The 20,751-nt window shown below is 44.8% G+C and overlaps 1 protein-coding gene across 2 annotated transcripts in view; it reads left to right on the top strand.

Annotated features, from left to right (window-relative positions):
- The window catches only part of LOC125450714 (SH2 domain-containing adapter protein F-like), a 253,662-nt gene extending 233,350 nt beyond the window's left edge, over positions 1-20,312 (top strand). For both annotated transcript variants that reach the window (XM_059644593.1, XM_048526784.2), the window contains 2 exons: positions 14,359-14,478; positions 19,177-20,312. In XM_059644593.1, the coding sequence (XP_059500576.1) occupies positions 14,359-14,478; positions 19,177-19,360 (304 nt within the window). In that variant the 3' untranslated portion in view covers positions 19,361-20,312. The remainder of the gene's footprint in view (positions 1-14,358; positions 14,479-19,176) is intronic.
- The last annotated feature ends 439 nt before the right edge of the window (positions 20,313-20,751 follow it).

Raw genomic sequence — 20,751 nt, 5'->3', positions numbered from 1 at the left:
CCGCTGTCGCACTAATTCAAATACTCCCAAGTGGCACTAACAACCTCCCTACAGGATGCACATACCTGAAGGTGTCCCTCCGACACCAGCTCTTTAGCCACAACTGTGATTTCTTCCATTTCCTAGCCTCATTGGCACGTAGCACAGTGTGTAATCCCAACATTACAACCCCGGAGGTTCTACTTTTCAACTTGGTTCAAGACAAAAAGTCTGCAGATGCTGGAATCCAAAGTAGACAAACAGGAAGCTAGAAGAACACAGCAAGCCAGACAGGATCTGGTGGAAAGGAGAAGTCAATGTTTTGAGTATTACCCTTCTTCAAGGCTGGATATGTGGGTAGGGGGAGCTGCAGATAAAGAGAGGAAGGAGGGTTGGTAGCAGAATGGTGGTGATAGGTGAACACTGGTCGTAGATACGACTTGGTTGGTCGATGAGAGTGTTCAAACCACTTGGTGGTTGGGAAGGAGGGTCAGAAGGCGGAATGGAAGGGAGCAGCTGGGGCTGGAAAGGGAGGCAGGGGATAGGTAGGACAGTTATTTGAAATTGGAGAATTCAGCATTGAGTCCTCCAGGCTCGAGTGTGCCCAGGCAAAAGGCAAGGTATTGTTCTTCAAATTTGTGTTGAGTTGTTGTGACACTGGAGGAGGCCGAGGACGGATACCTTGGAGGGGAAGCTGGGAAGGTAGTTACCACAAGGACGGCCTACGGGTCTGCAGATTTTTCCTCTTCAACAGACCCGTCCAGCCCCACTGTTCCCCCCCCCCCCCCCCCACCCAACCAATACCCTCCTTCACCTCACCAAACTGGTCCTCACCCTCAATAACTTTTCCTTCAATTCTTCTCAATATCTACAAATCCAGGGTGTTGCCATGGGCACTCGCATGGGCCCCACTACACCTGTTTGTTTGTCGCTTATGTTGAACAGTCCCTCTTCAGTACGTACACCGGTACTGTTCCCAATTCTATCGCCATTACATCAATGCCTGCATTAATGCTGGATCCTGTACCCACGTTGAAATGGAGCAGTTCTTTGACTTCGCTAACAACTTCCACCTTGCCCTCAAATTCACTTGGTCTATCTCAGGCACCTCCCTCCCCTTTCTTGACATCTTTGCTTCAATTTCTGGCCATAGATTATAGACCGACATTTACTATAAACCCACAAACTCCCATAGCTACCTGGACTACACCTCGTCCCAACCTGCATCCTGGAAAGACTCATATAGAACATTAGATATTACATAGAACATTACAGCACAGTACAGGCCCTTCGGCCCTCGATGTTGTGCTGACCAGTCATACCGATCTCAAGCCCATCTAACCTACACTATTCCACATACGTCCATATGCTTGTCCAATGACAACTTAATTGTACCTAAAGTTGGCAAATCTACTACCGTTGCAGGCAAAGCGTTCCATTCCCTTACTACTCTCTGAGTAAAGAAACTACCTCTGGCATCTGTCCTATATCTTTCACCCCTCAATTTAAAGCTATGCCCCCTCGTGCCCGCTGTCACCATCCTAGGAAAAAGGCTCTCCCTATCCACCCTATCTAACCCTCTGATTATTTTATATGTTTCAATTAAGTCACCTCTCAACCTTCTTCTCTCTAATGAAAACAGCCTCAAGTCCCTCAAGCCTTTCCTCGTAAGACCTTCCCTCCATACCAGGCAACATCCTGGTAAATCTGTGATAATGGGAACTGCAGATGCTGGAGAATCCAAGATAATGAAATGTGAGGCTGGATGAACACAGCAGGCCCAGCAGCATCTCAGGAGCACAAAAGCTGACGTTTCGGACTCTGATGAAGGGTCTAGGCCCGAAACGTCAGCTTTTGTGCACCTGAGATGCTGCTGGGCCTGCTGTGTTCATCCAGCCTCACATTTCATTATCCTGGTAAATCTCCTCTGCACCCTTTCCAAAGCTTCCACATCCTTTTTATAATGCGGTGACCAGAACCGTTCAAAATACTCCAAGTGCGGCCGCACCAGAGTTTTGTACAGCTTCACCATAACCTCTTGGTTCCGGAACTCGAGCCCTCTATTAATAAAAGCTAAAACACTGTATGTCTTCTTAACAGCCCTGTCAACCTGGGTGGCAACTTTCAAGGATCTGTGTACATGGACACCAAGATCTCTCTGCTCATCTACACTACTAAGAATCTTACCATTAGCCCTGTACTTTGCCTTCTGGTTACTCCTACCAAAGTGCATCACCTCACACTTGTCTGCATTAAACTCCATTTGCCACCTCTCAGCCCAGCTCTACAGCTTATCTATGTCTCTCTGCAACCTACAGCATTCCTTCGTCACTATCCACAACTCCCTTGACCTTAGTGTCGTCTGCAAATTTACTAACCCATCCTTCTACACCCTCATCCAGGTCATTTATAAAAATGACAAACAGCAGTGGACCCAACACCGACCCTTGCGGTACACCACTAGTAACTGGTCTCCAGAATGAACGTTTCCCATCAACCACCACCCTCTGTCTTCTTTCAGCAAGCCAATTTCCGATCCAAACTGCTATATCTCCCCCACAGTTCCATTCCTCCACATTTTGTACAATAGCCTAATGTGGGGAACCTTATCGAACGCCTTGCTGAAATCCATATACACCACATCAACCAGTTTACTCTCATCTACCTGTTTCCATTACCTTTTCCCAATTTCTCCACCTCTGTTGCATCTGCTCTGACAAGGAGATCCCACTGATATTCCCACTGCTAAAACCTTTTTCAAACAACACTCTTTTCCCCTCTCTGTCATCCAGACAGCCCTCCACTGAGCCTCCTTCATTCCCTACTCCACAGCTCTTAACCACGCCCCCTCCAAACACAGTAAAAATAGGGTCCCCCTTGTCCTCACTTTTCACCCAACCAGCCTCCGCATCCGACGTATCATCCTCAAACACTTCTGCTAACTTCAATTCGACCTCACCACCTGGAACATCTTCCATTCCCCAACCCTTTCTGCCTTCCACAAGGACCATTCCCTTCACAACTCCTTCGTTCTTGTCACACTCCCCACCAACCACTCCAACTCACCCGGCACTTTCCCCTGTAACTTTAAAAGGTTCAACACCTGCCCACACACCACCCCCCCTCACCACCATTCAGGGGAAGTCAGAATTTAAGGCCAGCAAGACTATGAGGAAGAACAGAGAGAGAGAGAGAGAGAGAGAGAGACTAGTGAACACAGCAGAACTACAGAAGAGATGGGGGAGTTGATAAGGGACAATCTCCTAGCCGTACTGAGGGTGGACACCCTGGAGGACCCATCCATTGAGGCTCTTTGAGTACTGCTCAGGAATAGAAAGGGTGCCATCTTACAGTCATCAGTTCCTTAATATGAGAAACAAATGTCTTTTTTACAGAGAACTAAGATTATTGTATGTAGTTCTGTTGCACAGTTAGCATCTATCTCCCTTATGGTTTCTGTTTGTTTGTTTTTGCTCTGTTGGGACAAGCACTTCAAGATAATGATCTTTGTAGTTCATTGAAGTGGTTTACACTGCATGCAACTAACCTGCAGTTACCTCCTGCTAAGTGCTGAAGTGTTTCACTATGTTAAAAGGTCACAAAGTGCTGATATAATCATAGAACATAGAACATAGAACAGTACAGCACAGAACAGGCCCTTCAGCCCACAATGTTGTGCCGACCATTGATCCTCATGTATGCACCCTCAAATTTCTGTGACCATATACATGTCCAGCAGTCTCTTAAATGACCCCAATGACCTTGCTTCCACAACTGCTGCTGGCAACGCATTCCATGCTCTCACAACTCTCTGCGTAAAGAACCTGCCTCTGACATCCCCTCTATACTTTCCACCAACCAGCTTAAAACTATGACCCCTCGTGCTAGCCATTTCTGCCCTGGGAAATAGTCTCTGGCTATCAACTCTATCTCTGCCTCTCATTATCTTGTATACCTCCATTAGGTCCCCTCTCCTCCTCCTTTTCTCCAATGAAAAGAGACCGAGCTCAGTCAACCTCTCTTCATAAGATAAGCCCTCCAGTCCAGGCAGCATCCTGGTAAACCTCCTCTGAACCCTCTCCAAAGCATCCACATCTTTCCTATAATAGGGCGCCCAGAACTGGACGCAGTATTCCAAGTGCGGTCTAACCAAAGTTTTATAGAGCTGCAACAAGATCTCACGACTCTTAAACTCAATCCCCCTGTTAATGAAAGCCAAAACACCATATGCTTTCTTAACAACCCTGTCCACTTGGGTGGCCATTTTAAGGGATCTATGTATCTGCACACCAAGATCCCTCTGTTCCTCCACGCTGCCAAGAATCCTATCCTTAATCCTTAACTCAGCTTTCAAATTCGACCTTCCAAAATGCATCACCTCGCATTTATCCAGGTTGAACTCCATCTGCCACCTCTCAGCCCATCTCTGCATCCTGTCAATGTCCCGCTGCAGCCTACAACAGCCCTCTACACTGTCAACGACACCTCCGACCTTTGTGTCGTCTGCAAACTTGCTGACCCATCCTTCAATTCCCTCGTTCAAGTCATTAATAAAAATTACAAACAGTAGAGGCCCAAGGACAGAGCCCTGTGGAACTCCACTCACCACTGACTTCCAGGCAGAATATTTTCCTTCTACTACCACTCGCTGTCTTCTGTTGGCCAGCCAATTCTGTATCCAAGCAGCTAAGTTCCCCTGTATCCCATTCCTCCTGACCTTCTGAATGAGCCTACCATGGGGAACCTTATCAAATGCCTTACTGAAGTCCATATACACCACATCCACAGCTCGACCCTCATCAACTTTTCTAGTCACATCCTCAAAAAACTCGATAAGGTTTGTAAGGCATGACCTACCCCTCACAAAGCCGTGTTGACTGTATTTGATCAAGCCATGCTCTTCCAGATGGTCATAAATCTTATCCCTCAGAATCCTTTCTAACACCTTGCAGACGACAGACATGAGACTTACCGGTCTATAATTGCCGGGGATTTCCCTATTTCCTTTCTTGAAGAGAGGAATTACATTTGCCTCTCTCCAGTCCTCAGGTACGACTCCAGTGGAGAGCGAGGATGCAAAGATCTTCGCAAGTGGCGAAGCAATTGCATTTCTCGCTTCCCAAAGCAGCCGAGGACAAATCTGATCCGGGCCTGGCAACTTGTCAATCTTAATGTTTGACAAAATTTTCAGCACATCAGCTTCGTCTATCTCTATCCATTCCAGCATGCACACCTGCTCTTCAAAGGTTTCATTCACTACAAAGTTCGTTTCTTTCGTAAAGACAGAAGCAAAAAACTCATTTAGGGCTTCCCCTACCTCCTCAGGCTCCACACACAAGTTCCCTATGCTATCCCTGATCGGCCCTACTCTTTCTTTGACCATTCTCTTATTCCTCACGTAGGTGTAAAATGCCTTTGTGTTTTCCCGGATTCCTTCTGCCAAGCCTTTCTCGTGCCCCCTCCTGGCTCTCCTCAGACCATTTTTGAGCTCCTTCCTTGCCTGCATGTAATCCTCTCTAGCTGAACTTGACCCTAGCTTCCTCCACCTTATGTAAGCTACCTACTTCCTTTTCACTAGAAGCTCCACCGCTCTCGTCATCCAAGGTTCCTTAATCTTACCCCTTCTTGCCTGTCTCAGAGGGACATATTTACTCATCACTCCCAACAACTGTTCCTTAAACCGTCTCCACATGTCTATAGTTCCCTTACCATGGAACAACTGCTCCCAGTCCATGCTTCCTAACTCATGTCTAATTGCATCATAGTTTCCTCTTCCCCAATTAAATATCCTCCCATTCTGCCTAATCCTCTCCTTCTCCATAGCTATGTAGAATGTGAGGCAGTTATGGTCACTATCACCAAAATGCTCTCCCACCACAAGATCTGATACCTGCCCCGGCTCGTTTCCGAGCACCAAGTCTAGAATGGCCTCTCCCCTCGTCGGCCTGTCAACGTACTGCGTTAGGAAACCCTCCTGAACACACCTTACAAAAACAGCTCCATTCAAATCTTCTGCTCGAAGGAGGTTCCAATCAATATTAGGAAAGTTAAAGTCACCCATTACAACAACCCTACTGCGTGCACACTTTTCCAAAATCTGTCGACCTATGCTTTCTTCAATCTCCCTGCTGCTATTGGGGGGCCTGTAGTAAACCCCTAACGAGGTGACTACTCCCTTGCTGTTCCTAATTTCCACCCATACTGACTCAGTAGGCAGATCTTCCTCGACAAAGGAAGCTTCTGTAGCTGTGATACCCTCTCTGATTAGTAGTGCTACACCCCCTCCTCTTTTTCCCCCCTCCCTATTCTTTTTAAATGTTCTAAACCCTGGAACATCCAGCAACCATTCCTGCCCATGAGAAACCCATGTCTCTGTTATGGCCACAACATCATAGCACCAGGTACTGATCCATGCTCTAAGTTCATCACTTTTATTCCTGATACTCCTTGCATTGAAGCAAACACACTTTAACTGATCCCTTGGTTCCTTCCCAGGAAAATCCTTCCCGCTAGCTGGTCTACCTCTTGCTACTGCCTCACCTGCATCAACGCTCACCTCTGGTATACAGCTCAGGTTCCCACCCCCCTGCCATACTAGTTTAAACCCTCTCGAACTACTCGAGCAAACCTTCCACCCAGGACATTGGTCCCCTTCCAGTTCAGATGCAACCCGTCCTTCTTGTACAGGTCCCACCTTCCCCAGAAGACATCCCAATTATCAACATATCTGAAGCCCTCCCTCCTACACCAGCTGCGTAGCCACGTGTTCAGCTGCGCCCGCTCCCTGTTCCTCACCTCGCTATCTCGTGGCACCGGTAGTAAACCAGAGAACACTACTCTGTTCGTCCTGCTCTGCAGCTTCCATCCTAACTCCCTGAAATCACTTTTTATATCCTCAAACCTATTTCTGGCTATATCATTTGTGCCAATATGTAACACGATTTCTGGCTGTTCGCCCTCCCCTTTTAGAACTTTATACACCCGATCGGAGACGTCCCGGACCCTGGCACCAGGGAGGCAACATACCTTCCGGGAATCCCGATCTTGCCCACAAAATCTCCTGTCGATTCCCCTAACTATCGAGTCCCCTACCACGAGTACTTTTCTATTCTGCCCCCTTCCCTTCTTTGCCACAGTGTCAGGCTCAGTGCCAGAGAACTGACTACTATGGCTTTCCTCTGGTAGGTCATCCCCCCCAGCAGTATCCAAAACGGTATACTTATTGCTGAGGGGAATGCCCACAGGGGATCTCTGCACTGTCTGTCTGTCCCCTTTCCTCCTCCTAACTGTAACCCATCTATCCTCGTCCTGAGCCTTAGGAGTGACCAACTCCCGATAACTCCTCTCAATTACCCCCTCTGCCTCCCGAATGATCCGTAGTTCATCCAGCTCCAGCTCCATTTCCCTAACACGGTTTTCAAGGAGCTGTAGCTCAGTTCCCCTTCTATGAGACAAAACTTGCTGCCCCAAAAGTAGCCATTAAAGTCTTTAACTCTGATTTTATTAGGTCCTCCTGTAACCCTTTCCTGCTTTCCCACAGTACATAGTCAACGTGGACATTGGAAGTGTTATTGATGTCCACATATTGCAGAAGAACTATTCCATTAGGCCAAGTTTTCTTGTTATTTTGAACCTTACCGACGAAATCAACCTTATTAACTATAGACAACAGTCCAGAACCTGATTACACAATCTTACCCAATCATCACCACATTCAGGTCTCTCACTCCCACTGTCTATTTCTAACAGACTACACCTACAAAAAGTAAATACTTCATCTCTCTCTAGACAGTACTCACAGTCTCCAAACCTGGTCCCTGAGCAGCCAAGTCTCTGTCACTTTTTGAGTCATGACATCACCTCCAAAGCTCCACCCCTAGCTTCAGCTCCTCACATATTTATTGTGCTACCACTGTTCACACCCAATGTTTGTTCTCCTTCACTCTTGTTGCTGCTGTCACTGCTTGGACTGACCTTTGCCCTGCTCGTCGGATATTTATCCTGCTGCTACTGCTGGCCATTCTCTCCCAGGCTCACACTCTTTCTCTCTGTCGCTGCTCAAACTGACTCTAATATCCCTTCATAAATTTGCTTAACAAAAACTGATTAATCTCAGACTTAAATTTAACAGCTGATCCAGTGTCCACCGCTAATTGTGGAAGAGAGTTCCACACACCTACAATCTTTTGTGTTGATGAAAGTTGATTAAAGCACATGCAAACAGAATAGCTAAGTCACAGTTTTGGACCAGAGCTGAAGGGATTTTGTGGGAATCAGTGTTCCCCAACTGTAAACCTTGGATGAACCAGGAAATCCACTTCCTGCTGAAGATAAAATGTGTAGCATTCAAGTCGGATGACCCTCACCTATATAGAAAATCCAGATACGACCTCCGCAAAGCCATCAGGGATGCCAAGAACAAGTTAGTGGCTCAAACCTACCAAACAGACTCTCACCTCCTATGACAAGGCCTAAACAACATTATGGGATACAAAATGAAGCACAGCAGGATAGCTGACAAAGACACATATCTCCTTGGTGCTTTCCCTGCTCCATTCAAGCAGAATGCCAGTAGTGAGGTGACACTTGCCCCAACAGCCCTGGATTCACCTATGCCCATTGTCACCTCTGCACACGTCAGATCGATCTTCCTGGGAGTTAGCCCAAGGAAAGCGACTGGTCCGGATGGTGTCCCTGTCAAGCACTCAGATCCTTTATGGTCCATCTGGCGGAGGTGTTCACTGACAAATTCAGCCTCTCCTGACAACAGTCTGAAGGCCCCACCTGCTTCAAGGAGACCACTATCATCCTGGTACCTAAGAGAGCACATGCAATGTTCCTTAATGACTACCACCCAGTGACTCTGACCTCAATAATCATGGAGTGCTTCGAGAGGCTGGTCATAGCCCACATCGACTCCTGTCTCCCAGCTGGCCTCGATCCTATACAGTTTGCCTACTGACATAACAGATTCACAGTGGATGTCGTATGCCTAGCCCTGCATACATCCCTGGAACATCTGGATGACAAGGATACTAGTTTTTTTCAGACATTTGCTCATTGACTACAGCTCCTGCTTCAACACAATTATTTCCTACAAACTGATCTCAAAACACCAGGACCTTGGTCTTGGTTCTGCCTTCTGCAACTAGAGCCTCATTTTTCTGACCCACAGACCGCAATGAGTGAAGATAGGTAACTACACCTCCACATTAGAACACAGCACTGGAGCCCACCAAGGATGGGTCCTCAGCCCCCTACTGTACTCCCTGTACATCCACAACTGTGATGCCAAATTTCGAACGAACGCATCTACAAGTTTGCCGACCATGCCACCATAGTCGGAAGGATAACTAACAACAAATCAAAGTACAGAAGGGAGATAGAGGGCTTGGTGATGCGGTGCAATGAGAACAACCTCTCTCTCTCTACATCGATAAAACTAAAGAAGTGATCATTGACTTCAGAAAGAAAGGAGGAAAACACGCCACCAACAACATCAACAGAACTGAAATTGAGAAAGTAGAGAGCATCAAGTTCCTTGGAGTGACGATAACTGACAAACTGTCTTGGACTTCTAACACAGATGCAACGGTCAAGAAAGCACAACAATGCCTCTTCTTCCTTACATGGCTCAGGAAATTTAGCATGTCTGTAGGGACCGTCACCAACTTCTACATATGCACCATTGAAAGCACAATGTCCAGGTGCTTAATGGCTTGGTATGGAAACTGCTCTGCCCAGGACCATACAAAACTGCAGAAGGTTGTGTGCACAGCCCAGACCATCATAAAAGCTAACCTTCCATCCATAGGCTCCATTTACATAGCTCGCTGCCAAAGAAAGGCTACCAACATCATGAAAGACCCACCGAACCCCAGTTAGAAATCTCCCACAACCTCTTCCATCAGGCAGAAGATACAGAAGCTTCAAAATGTGTACCAGCAGGTTCAGGAACAGCTTCTTCCTGGCCATTTTTAGACTGATTAATAGACTCTCTAGCCTCAAATAATGCAGACCATTGATCTTGCCTAGTGTCGCCCTGTGCAATGTAATTTGTATGCCTCTGTTCAAATTTTTTTTTAAACAACCTTTGAGCTTTACACCCTTGTTTACTATGATCTGCCTGCACTGCTCATAAAGAGATTTTCACTGTACTCTGATACACATAACAATAAATCAATCAATTATTCATTACCATGAAGCTCTCAAGTCTTTCCCAAACTACTGCAACCTTTGCCAGCTATCAAACACCATTCTCTTCATTCCAAAAATTCCCAAATCCCTTCCTTTTTGAATTTCTGTTTGTCACCTCTCTTTGGCATTGAGAACAAGTCTTTATTCAGTTACAGTTAGAGAGATCTGCAGCTTAGAAAAAGCTCGGGTCCATCATATCCTTGTCGGTCAAAAACAACCAGTTACCTATTCTAAGAGATAATGGGAACTGCAGATGCTGGAGAATCCAAGATAATGAAGCAGGCCAAGCAGCATCTCAGGAGCACAAAAGCTGACGTTTCGGGCCTAGACCCTTCATCAGAGAGGGGGATGGGGTGAGGGTTCTGGAATAAATAGGGAGAGAGGGGGAGGCGGACCGAAGATGGAGAGAAGAGAAGATAGGTGGAGAGAGTATAGGTGGGGATAGGTCAGTCCAGGGAAGACGGACAGGTCAAGGAGGTGGGATGAGGTTAGTAGGTGGGAGATGGGGGTGCGGCTTGGGGTGGGAGGAAGGGATGGGTGAGAGGAAGAACAGGTTAGGGAGGCAGAGACAGGTTGGACTGGTTTTGGGATGCAGTGGGTGGAGGGGAAGAGCTGGGCTGGTTGTGTGGTGCAGTGGGGGGAGGGGACGAACTGGGCTGGTTTAGGAATGCGGTGGGGGATGGGAGATTTTGAAGCTGGTGAAGTCCACATTGATACCATTAGGCTGCAGGGTTCCCAAGCGGAATATGAGTTGCTGTTCCTGCAACCTTCGGGTGGCATCATTGTGGCACTGCAGGAGGCCCATGATGGACATGTCATCTAAAGAATGGGAGGGGGAGTGGAAATGGTTTGCGACTGGGAGGGGCAGTTGTTTGTTGCGAACCAAGCGGAGGTACACAGAACATAGAACAGTACAGCACAGAACAGGCCCTTCAGCCCACAATGTTGTGCCGACCATTGATCCTCATGTATGACAATGGGCATTGGTGTTCTGCAAAGCGGTCCCCAAGCCTCCGCTTGGTTTCCCCAATGTAGAGGAAGCCACACCGGGTACAGTGGATGCAGTATACCACATTGGCAGATGTGCAGGTGAACCTCTGCTTAATGTGGAATGTCATCTTGGGGCCTGGGATAGGGGTGAGGGAGGAGGTGTGGGGGCAAGTGTAGCATTTCCTGCGGTTGCAGGGGAAGGTGCCGGGTTTGGTGGGGTTGGAGGGCAGTGTGGAGCGAACAAGGGAGTCACGGAGAGAGTGGTCTCTCCGGAAAGCAGACAGGGGTGGGGATGGAAAAAATGTCTTGGGTGGTGGGGTCGGATTGTAGATGGCAGAAGTGTCGGAGGATGATACATTGTATCTGGAGATTGGTGGGGTGGTGTGTGAGAACGAGGGGGATCCTCTTTGGGCGGTTGTGGCAGGGGCGGGGCTTGGGAACCCTGCAGCCCAACAGTTACCTATTCTAATCCTGTTTTCCAGCACTGGCCCCATATCCTTCTATGCCTTGGAATCGTAAGTGCACATCCAAATACTTCTTAAATGGTATGAAGGTTTCTGTATCTACCACCCTTATAAGCAGTTCTAGATTCCCACCACCCTCTGGGTGAAATTGTTTCTCATCACATCTCATCTAAACTTCCTTGCCGATTACTTTAAATCTATGCCCACTACCTCACATTTGACTGGATTGAATTCCATTTGCCATTGTTCAGCCTATCTGTATCCTCTAGGGCTAATCTCCTCACTATTTTGCATTCCACCTTTTTTTTATCAGCCACTGATAAATCCTCCTGCATTCAAGTCTAAATTATTCATATATGCGACAAACAGCAAGGATCCCAAAAACTGTCCCCAGTGGGGCCCTGTTATACTCAGATGTCCAGTCAGCATACCTCAAAACTATCACCCTCTGTTTACTGCCAGTCAATCAATTGCGGATCCCATTTGTCAAACTTACTTGCTCTTACTTTTGCTACCGGTTTCCCTTGCATGTCATTATCAAGGGCCTTGCTGATTTCCAAGTAGAATCAGAAGTATTGTCCTCAGTTATGCACCTGCTCAGCTCTTCAAAATATTCAATCAAATTGTAAAAACATGATCTCCCCTTAACAAAATCATGCTGGTCAAAGCCATCTGTGTGCCTTTCTGCATACCTGCAGGGTTTTCCCAATTAAAACACTACGTAGGAACATATTATTTGTGACGACTCAGACTTGTTAGTTTTCAGAAATGACATTTTTGTTCCCTTTTCACTAAATGTAGCTGGCAGATGTTTTTCTGATTTGAAAATGGAATTTTTTTCCAAGCATTCCTCACCTTTCACTTCCAAATCATGTTTGCATACTTCAAAGCTTTCTTTTTCCAATTCTCAGTCCTTATCACCTTCCAATCATTTCACCTTCTCCCCTTCTACTTTCCTCATTTCTCTTTCTGACTCAAACATTCTTAATACTCTTTTGGGTTCAAATTTGTTCCTCTTTAAAATTTCATCCTCTTCGTTTTGTTTGGTCTTCTTAGTTTTTATTTATTGAGATCTGGCTAGTTCTATTTGAGCGTCAGCAGAAATATTCTTCCTGTATTAAACTTCATGTCACAAGCCAAGATTCTAATGTTCTCTACCTTCTTAGGTCCTGATTTTAAACTATGATTTTTGAACGTGATGAATTTAGGGAGCTACAGAGATCGAGCTGGAGAATGGGGCTAGCTCGGTAACTCTTTCAAGAGCTGGTACAGACATGATAGCCTCCTCCACGGATTCTTCTATGACTTTGCTACTACCTCCACAACACTATTTGCCAAATGTTTCAGAGCAGTGAAACACAAATCCTCTCCCTTTACACCAGGTTGAGCTTCGGAAATTGATTCCTAATTGAACAACCAATTGGCAAGATTGCACCTTTGTATAATTTTTACAAATAAAGCATATTATAAGCATGACTGAACAAGAAAATTGTGTTTAATCATTGCAATCGGCATTTTTCCACCATGAAAAATTACAGTCACGCAGCAAACAATTCATTTGGATGGGCAGACCTCATTTGGCATGTGTTTGCTACCAAATGGTGCAACGGATCATTGCTTTCAGTGTTTTGCCAAGACATGGAAGCCATTTGCCTTCACGGTGATATACACCAGCCCATTGTCATTAGCCAGTGCCTCCCAAGTATGAGAATCTTTGTCAAGGGTATTCATACATTGCTTATAAGAATCCTAGAACTAGAGCTTCGAGTGCTCCACAGGCCATCTGACTACGGCTACTTCACCATACAGAAGATCCTTGGGTACACGACTGTCTTCCATCCTGCAGCCTGCTCAATGTAAATCAAAGTCACACATTCAGTAGGACTTTTTTTTGTGACATGCTGCAATATCTCTTCTCTGGCTAAAACTTTGAGATGGGAAACAGAGGGCAGTCGGTCTGCCAAAATCCGAATGACTGCCCTTCAGTGATTGAATGGGTGAGAACTTTGTTCATTGCTGTTAATTAAGACTTATATATAACTTCTGGCACTTTCTCAAGAAATGATAGTCTCTCCTTTCTATGAGCTTTGCTGCTGTACAGTTCCAGTAGTGCCAGCCAGAGACTGACTGAAGTTGGGATTGCAGGTAATTTCATTAAACTAAGGAGTTGGGCTAAGTCCAGAGTTGGAGATCTTGGTGCGAGGTAAAAGAATGGATAAAGGAGGGTGTAACCTTTGGTGAGGGGTTTAGAGAGGGTGTGATGGGCCTAGGGGACCCACAGCCTGGCCTAGACTTGCACCTAGTGAACACCTCTTACCAGCAGTTGTGGGCAAGGGTCGTGAAGGTGACATGAGGTCCTTATGTGGCATTAACTGGTGATGGAAGACCTTTGGATAAGATAGCTGTCTGATATTTACCCATCTCCTACAAAATTTCAGATAAGGCATGTGGCTGGTACGTAGTGGGAAGGCTATCTGCTGGATTTTGAATGAAGTCCCCACACCTCCCACACTTCACCTATAACTTCAATTCTGCCCGTGGAGGAGTTCAGTACCAAGTGTTTTTGAAAAAAAAGTCCTCTGTCTAAAGTGGTCTCTGATTTGGATACTTTGTGAAGAGATGCAGCACAGATCCTACAGAATGTAATGACTCTCATCCCCTGATAGTGTTTTTTGTGAAACACTATACAGTCCCTCATTTGGATTTCCTTGCATATTTTCTCTCATAGATGGTATCATGGGGCCATTAGCAGAACAGATGCAGAAAATCTTCTCCGGCTGTGTAAAGAATGCAGTTATCTCATACGAAACAGTCAGAGGAAAAAGAACAATTACTCACTTTCACTAAAGTAAGTGGAATCTTCTTAAACAATTGACTGTAATTTAGATAAAGTTAGAATGGATGCAAATGATTACAATGATTGTTTCATAATCTAAGGAGCCAAGATATTAATGTCTGATTAGTACAATTACTCTCACTGAACATGCATCTTTGTATCCCTGACATGAATTTGATTAATTGTGTTCCTTCTGTGCTACATACTCAATTACTAATTTTCTGCCTGCCATTTGCAACTTTGGATCTCTCTCGTGAATCTACTGTCAGGTTTTTATTAATCTGAGCTTAAACATTCCTCAATAACATGAGTAAAGTTCTCTGTGGCAATATCACTGCCTGTCATAAGGTTATATGACACAGGAGCAAATGTAGGTCATTCAGCCCATCACATGTTATTGACCTGCAACGCATCCGTATTGTTCAGGTACTCATCAACCAGAACCAGTTCTAATGAACCCAAGGATCAAAATCCCCGCCTCTGGCACCATCTCTACAGCCACACATTCAGTGACAGTATTACTGTATTTAGCAACATAGAAAGTAATCCCATCTTCACCTTGAGGATGCCCTGCATCATGTTGTGTGGCACCAGCTCTGAGCTGAATGCGATAGAATTTGAACAGACCTGGCAAATCAAAATTGACCATTCATAAGCTGCTGTGGGATATCACAATCTGCAAACTCATGGATTCCCCACTCTACCATTGCCATCAAGCCAGGAGATCAATCCTTGCTCAACGAAGTGTACAGGAGGGGCCTGCCAGGAGCAGCATCAGATATCTGAGATATTGTCCTGATGAAATGACAATACAAGATTACTTGTGTGATGAATAATAGAATCAGAAAGCGATAGACAGAGTGATCCTATAACCAATCACACCTAAGCTCTGCAATCCTCCTAGATTCAGTGATGAATGATAAACAACTGATCAATTGAATAACTGATAAACAATGCTCAACAACAAAGAAGGTCCACAATTATCCTAATCATTTCTGGGGAAGCCCAGCATGCAAGTGCAAAGGACAATAAAATAAGCAAGTTCTGGATAAGAAAGTTCTGAATTAAATCAGGTCTGACAGCATCAATGAGGAGACAAACAGAGTAATGTTTCGAGTCCAATATAAATCTTCAGAGAGTCATTCAGACATTATTTACTTCATTCATTCTTTGAAGAGTCATGTTGGACTTTAAACATTAACTCTGTTTTCCTCGCCACTGTGTTTCCACAGCATTTTCTGCTTCTATTTTGGAATTCAAGTAAGTGCAGTGTTTTGTCTTCATTTGAGTGAAAAAGGTACGGCTGAAGCATTTTCAACTGAACAGAGCCTGGCATACCATGTGATGATCCATCTCGGCCTTTTCCAGAGGGACACAGCATCGCAGGTGCCAGTTTAATGCTTTAGCAAAGATCTGTAGCTTGGATTGTGACTGGAGTTGTTGGTTGGTTCACCGAGTGACTGGTTTTCATCTGCCTTCTAGGTGACATCATCAGTGCTGTCTAACCTCCGTTGAAGCACTATTGTTTTGTTCCATTCTTAATTTATACAGTCCAGTCTGCTTTGATGAATCAAATTATTTTTAAGAAATCCCTATACATGAGAGAGTGGCTGACATCTCAAAAAGTGGGAATAGACACTGAGGGCACTCAGGCTGCTGAGCCTGTAAGCGTGCTATGTGTACAGAGTTGATGACCTGTCCCACAGTGCCACTTGCCACTGACCCTCCCAAACACCTTGAGGTCAGTGAAGCAACTTACTCACACCCTCCTGGTCACACTGTTACTGTAGACTGCCTCTACCTTTCCAGTCTTGCAGTTCTCCGGGAAGGATTTTCACCTAGGCTGGGCACAAAATCTCTCACTGCTCAGTCACAGCACCTCAAAGGAGGCATTTTTAAATCTTGATGTTGCCTCTGCATTGCAAATTGTATCCATCACCAGATTTGGCACTGAAACTACTCCCAAACCAAACAGCTCCTCTGTATTTGAAAATTCTAAGACTGAGAAGGGGAATCATGATCTGGCATAGTCCCAATGGACAAATTCCCAATCCAGAGTTGAAAAGCTCTGTGTTTTTTTTTTAACATTACAGTAGCAGCTTATTCTGAACATTAAATTTACTGATTGGACATTTGTGATGCAAATCAGCAAATTTCAATTCATAATGGGACCGAGGTTTGAATAACAGAAATTGCTGGAAAAGTTTGGTCAGTCTGGCAGCATCTGTGGAAGGAAATCAGAGTTAACATTTTGAGTCCAGTGACTCATCTTCAGAACACTCCAGCAGCCGCCTCTTTCCCATGGACACAATCCCATTTTACATTCATCCCCCACCAGTATGGTCTCAGGGCTGTCCGCTTCCTGGCACAAAGGCCTGACCCATTCCCATCCACCACCAACCTCCTCTCTTCCTCACCCTGAATGACTTATCTTTTAACTCCTCCCATTGTCTTCAGTTTGGAGGGCTGGCCACTTGTACCCACGTAGGCCCCAGTTACGCTTGTCTCTTTGTGGAGTGTGTGGAACATTGCTTGTTCCAGTCCTATTCTAGCTCCACTCGCAACTCTTTCTCCAATATATCAATGACGTCATTGGTGTTGCTTCCTACTCTCGTCTGGAATTTGAAAAGTTTATCAGTTTCAGTTCCTGCCCTCACTTTCATCTGGTTCATCTGACTCCTCCCTCTCCTTCCTCAACTTTCTCTTTCCATTTCTGGAAATAGGCTAGCCACCAATATCCACTACAAGTCCACTGACTCATACAATTAACTTGACTACACCCTGCTTTCTGTGAAGACTCTATTCCATTCTCTCAGTTCCTCCAACTATGTTGTGTCCATTCCAATGATGCCAACTTTGATAAGGGATCCTCCAAATTTTCCACCTTTTTCCTCAACAGAGGATTCTGCAGCACCCTTGTTGACAAGGCCGTAAACTGGGTCCAACCCATCTCCTGCACTGCGCTCCTCAGCTCCTCTCTTCCCTCCCGCAACGATAGGATCCACTTTGTCTTTACCTACTATTCTATCGGCATTCACAACCAAAGGATCATCAGCCCCAATTTCTGCCACCAAATACATATTTCCCCTTGCCCCCCACCTTGTCAGCCTTCTGTAGGGACTGTTCCCTCCAGCACACCCTTCTCTCTCAAAGCCCACGCCTCCTGTGGTTGCAGGGGTAGGTGCCAACACCTGCTGTTTACTTCCTCGCTGCACAATACTCAATGCCCCAAATACACCTTCCAGGTGAAGCAGCACTTTATCTGCACTTCACACAATCTAGTCTACTGCATGCACTGCTTGCAATGTGGTTTCCCTTATATTGTGGAAGCAAAGCTGGGTGACTGCTTCGTAGAACATCTACATTCTGTCCGCAAAAATGACGCTGAGCTTCCAGTTGCCTGCCACGTCAACACACTACCCTATTCCTTGGCCAAAATCTCTGCCTCAAGCTTGCTGCAGTGCTCCAGCAAAGCAAAGCTCAAGCGAGAAGAACAGCATCTCATTTTCCGCTTGGGAACTCAACAGCCTTATGGACTCAATATCATTTTCAACAACTTTAGGATTTGAGCTCTCCTATTCCTTACCCAAACCCCGACACACCAGACCTTGTTATCACATAGTCTGCTATTACTCACAACCTATGTTAGCCACTGACAGTCCCCATTAATAGCCAGTCACCCTCCTAACCAGATCATTATTGACTTCTATATGTCCAGCTGTCCCTCTGTCTCTTTGACCTCTATCCCCAGTTATCATTTACTCCTTAATCCCTCCAGCCACTCTATCTTCATATAAACTGACATTTTACTATCTACCATCAGTTCTGAGGAAAGGTCACTTGATCTGAAATGTTAACTCTGATTTCTATCCACAGATGCTGCCAGACCTGCTGAGCTTTTCTAGCAAAGTTTGTTTATGCATAAGATGTAGATTTTTCCTTGAACAGGAAGGACAATACAAAAATTAGTGGGGTTGCAAATAGTGAGGAGGCTTGTCAGCGGATACAGTAGGATATAGATCAGATCACGTTTAATCCAGACAAATGTTAGGCTACACTTGGAATATTGCACACATTTCTAGTCACCACACTGCCAGAGGATTTGGAGTGAGTGCAGAAAAGGTTTACCAGGATGTTGCCTAGTAAGGGGGATTTTAGCTACAAAGAAGGATTGGATCAACTGGGTTTGTTTTCACTGGAATGCGGGAGGTTGAGGGGCGACCTAATGGAAGTTTATACGGTGTGAATGGCCTGGATAGAGTGGCAAGTGTGAAACTGTCAATTACTAGGAGACACAAGTTCAACGTTCAAGACAGCAAGTTTAAAAGAGATGTGTGAGGTACAGACACAACAGCAGCATTCAAGAAGCACCTGGACGGATACTTAAATAGGAAGCAAGTAGAGAGATGCAAATCCTATAAGTGAAGACAGTTTTAATATGGAAGGGCAAAATCTGTCAGCGCATGCTTGCAGGGCTGAAGCGCCTGTTCTCGTGCTGTATTGGTCTTTATTCTTTGTGAGGAAACTTGAGGAAAGCAATTATCCTAAGGAACTAATTCCTGCTTTAAAAAAATCAAACTGTTGTAAATATTCTAACTCTAGTGACTTTGCCATGACAGGGAATGGAGTCAGTTCACTGAAGAACAAACCTTTGTGGATTAATTTGCATTTTCATGTTTGATCATACTTTGTAATTCTGCTTGCTTGTAGGAGTAACCAAGGTTTTATGCATATGAAGCTGACCAGAACTAAAGATAAATACATCTTGGGAGAAAACAGCCTTCCATTTGACAGTGTTCCTGAGATCATACACCACTATTCTACCAGGAGACTACCAATTAAAGGAGCAGAACACTTGTCACTGCTGTACCCTGTAGCAGTGCGAACATTATAATTTTTTTTCCTAACTTCAGCTTCCCTCCTATGGATGGGTGGATCCATTATTTCAATGTATATGAGCTGGGCTAACCACTATTAAGTGGCTCTGTTGTATGTTTTAGTTACATTCACAGATACATTACTGCACACTATGATTGTGTTACCTGTGTAAGCACCAGAAAATTGATCTCTGGGTGACATGAATATTACTTTGTTCAGAGAAGTACCTGTTTATGTTAACCCTGCCAAAGTTGTTATTGATACTTGGTTGATCTACTTCAATATTTAAAATCTTCTTCGTCTGAAGTTGGTCAAATTTGATACAGCACGCTGTGGTGTATATAATTCTGTACAATTGGTCTCTGACCTTAGTGGTTATTTGAGCATTTGGCAGTGTAATTATACTTTGAGAATTGCAACATGTTCTTTAGTTTCAGACAATAGAAATATATTTAACTTCATGTTAGACGCTGGTATTTTCATTAATATGTATATGGGTTAAGAGGAGCATTTATTTAATTAGCACCTTGCTCTCTCTGGGCTCCATAAAAATGCTTCATGCCCCAGCGAATTTGTTTCTAAATGTAGTCATCCTATTGTAACCAAACATAGCGGCCATTGACTACACAACTTGACATCACTATTTCATCTAAAAATTTGAATGCTCTACATGTAGGCAGAAGGGCAGAGATCTGTGTGAATACTTTACGTAAGGCAAAGATAAAGTTTATTCTTTCAGATTGTTTATACAATAAAAGGTAAGTTCAGAAAAAGTGTAACAATCTGGTAGGTGGTGTTTTTCTGTAGTCAAACCACCAGGGTGAATTCATCTCAGTGAATCAACATTGAATTTAAAAAGTTAACAATCATTCATGGCTAGACCAACATTTTTTGCCTGTCCCTAGTTGCCCTTTCAAAGAAGGTGGTAAGCTGCACTCCATTTGTTCCAGGTAGACACTCAATACCCAATTGGGGGGGGGGGGGGGGGGGGCGATTATTGCTACAAGGGACTTTCAGTTGTGTTCATAATGGCATTGCTCATATTTTTGCACAGATTTCTAAACTTAACACCAGCAAGTTCTCCCCTTTTCCCTGACTATAGTCAGTCCAGAATTTAGTTAGCACTCATCTCAATGCATGTTTCAATACTTTGATCTACAGTCTCTGTTTCGTCCTTACCATGTATGACTGTCGACATGTTGAATCTGTTTGCCATGTATATAATATGCTAGCCAAACATGTTTGTGTCCAAGTTCCACCCCAGAAAAAAGAGAAACAGTAAACCTTGTGAATGACACGGTGAATGACTGAAATTGGAGTTTCATTATGACCAACTCCAGGTTTTAATGTTAGCCTTAAATTTATAGCTGCTACTTCATTAACATCTTGAACATTAACATCTTAAGG

This window comes from Stegostoma tigrinum, chromosome 3 (genome assembly GCF_030684315.1).
Source record: "Stegostoma tigrinum isolate sSteTig4 chromosome 3, sSteTig4.hap1, whole genome shotgun sequence".
NCBI classification, from domain to species: domain Eukaryota; kingdom Metazoa; phylum Chordata; class Chondrichthyes; order Orectolobiformes; family Stegostomatidae; genus Stegostoma; species Stegostoma tigrinum.
Note: the sequence above shows the minus strand (reverse complement) of the source record. Positions and strands in the feature narration are given on the sequence as shown.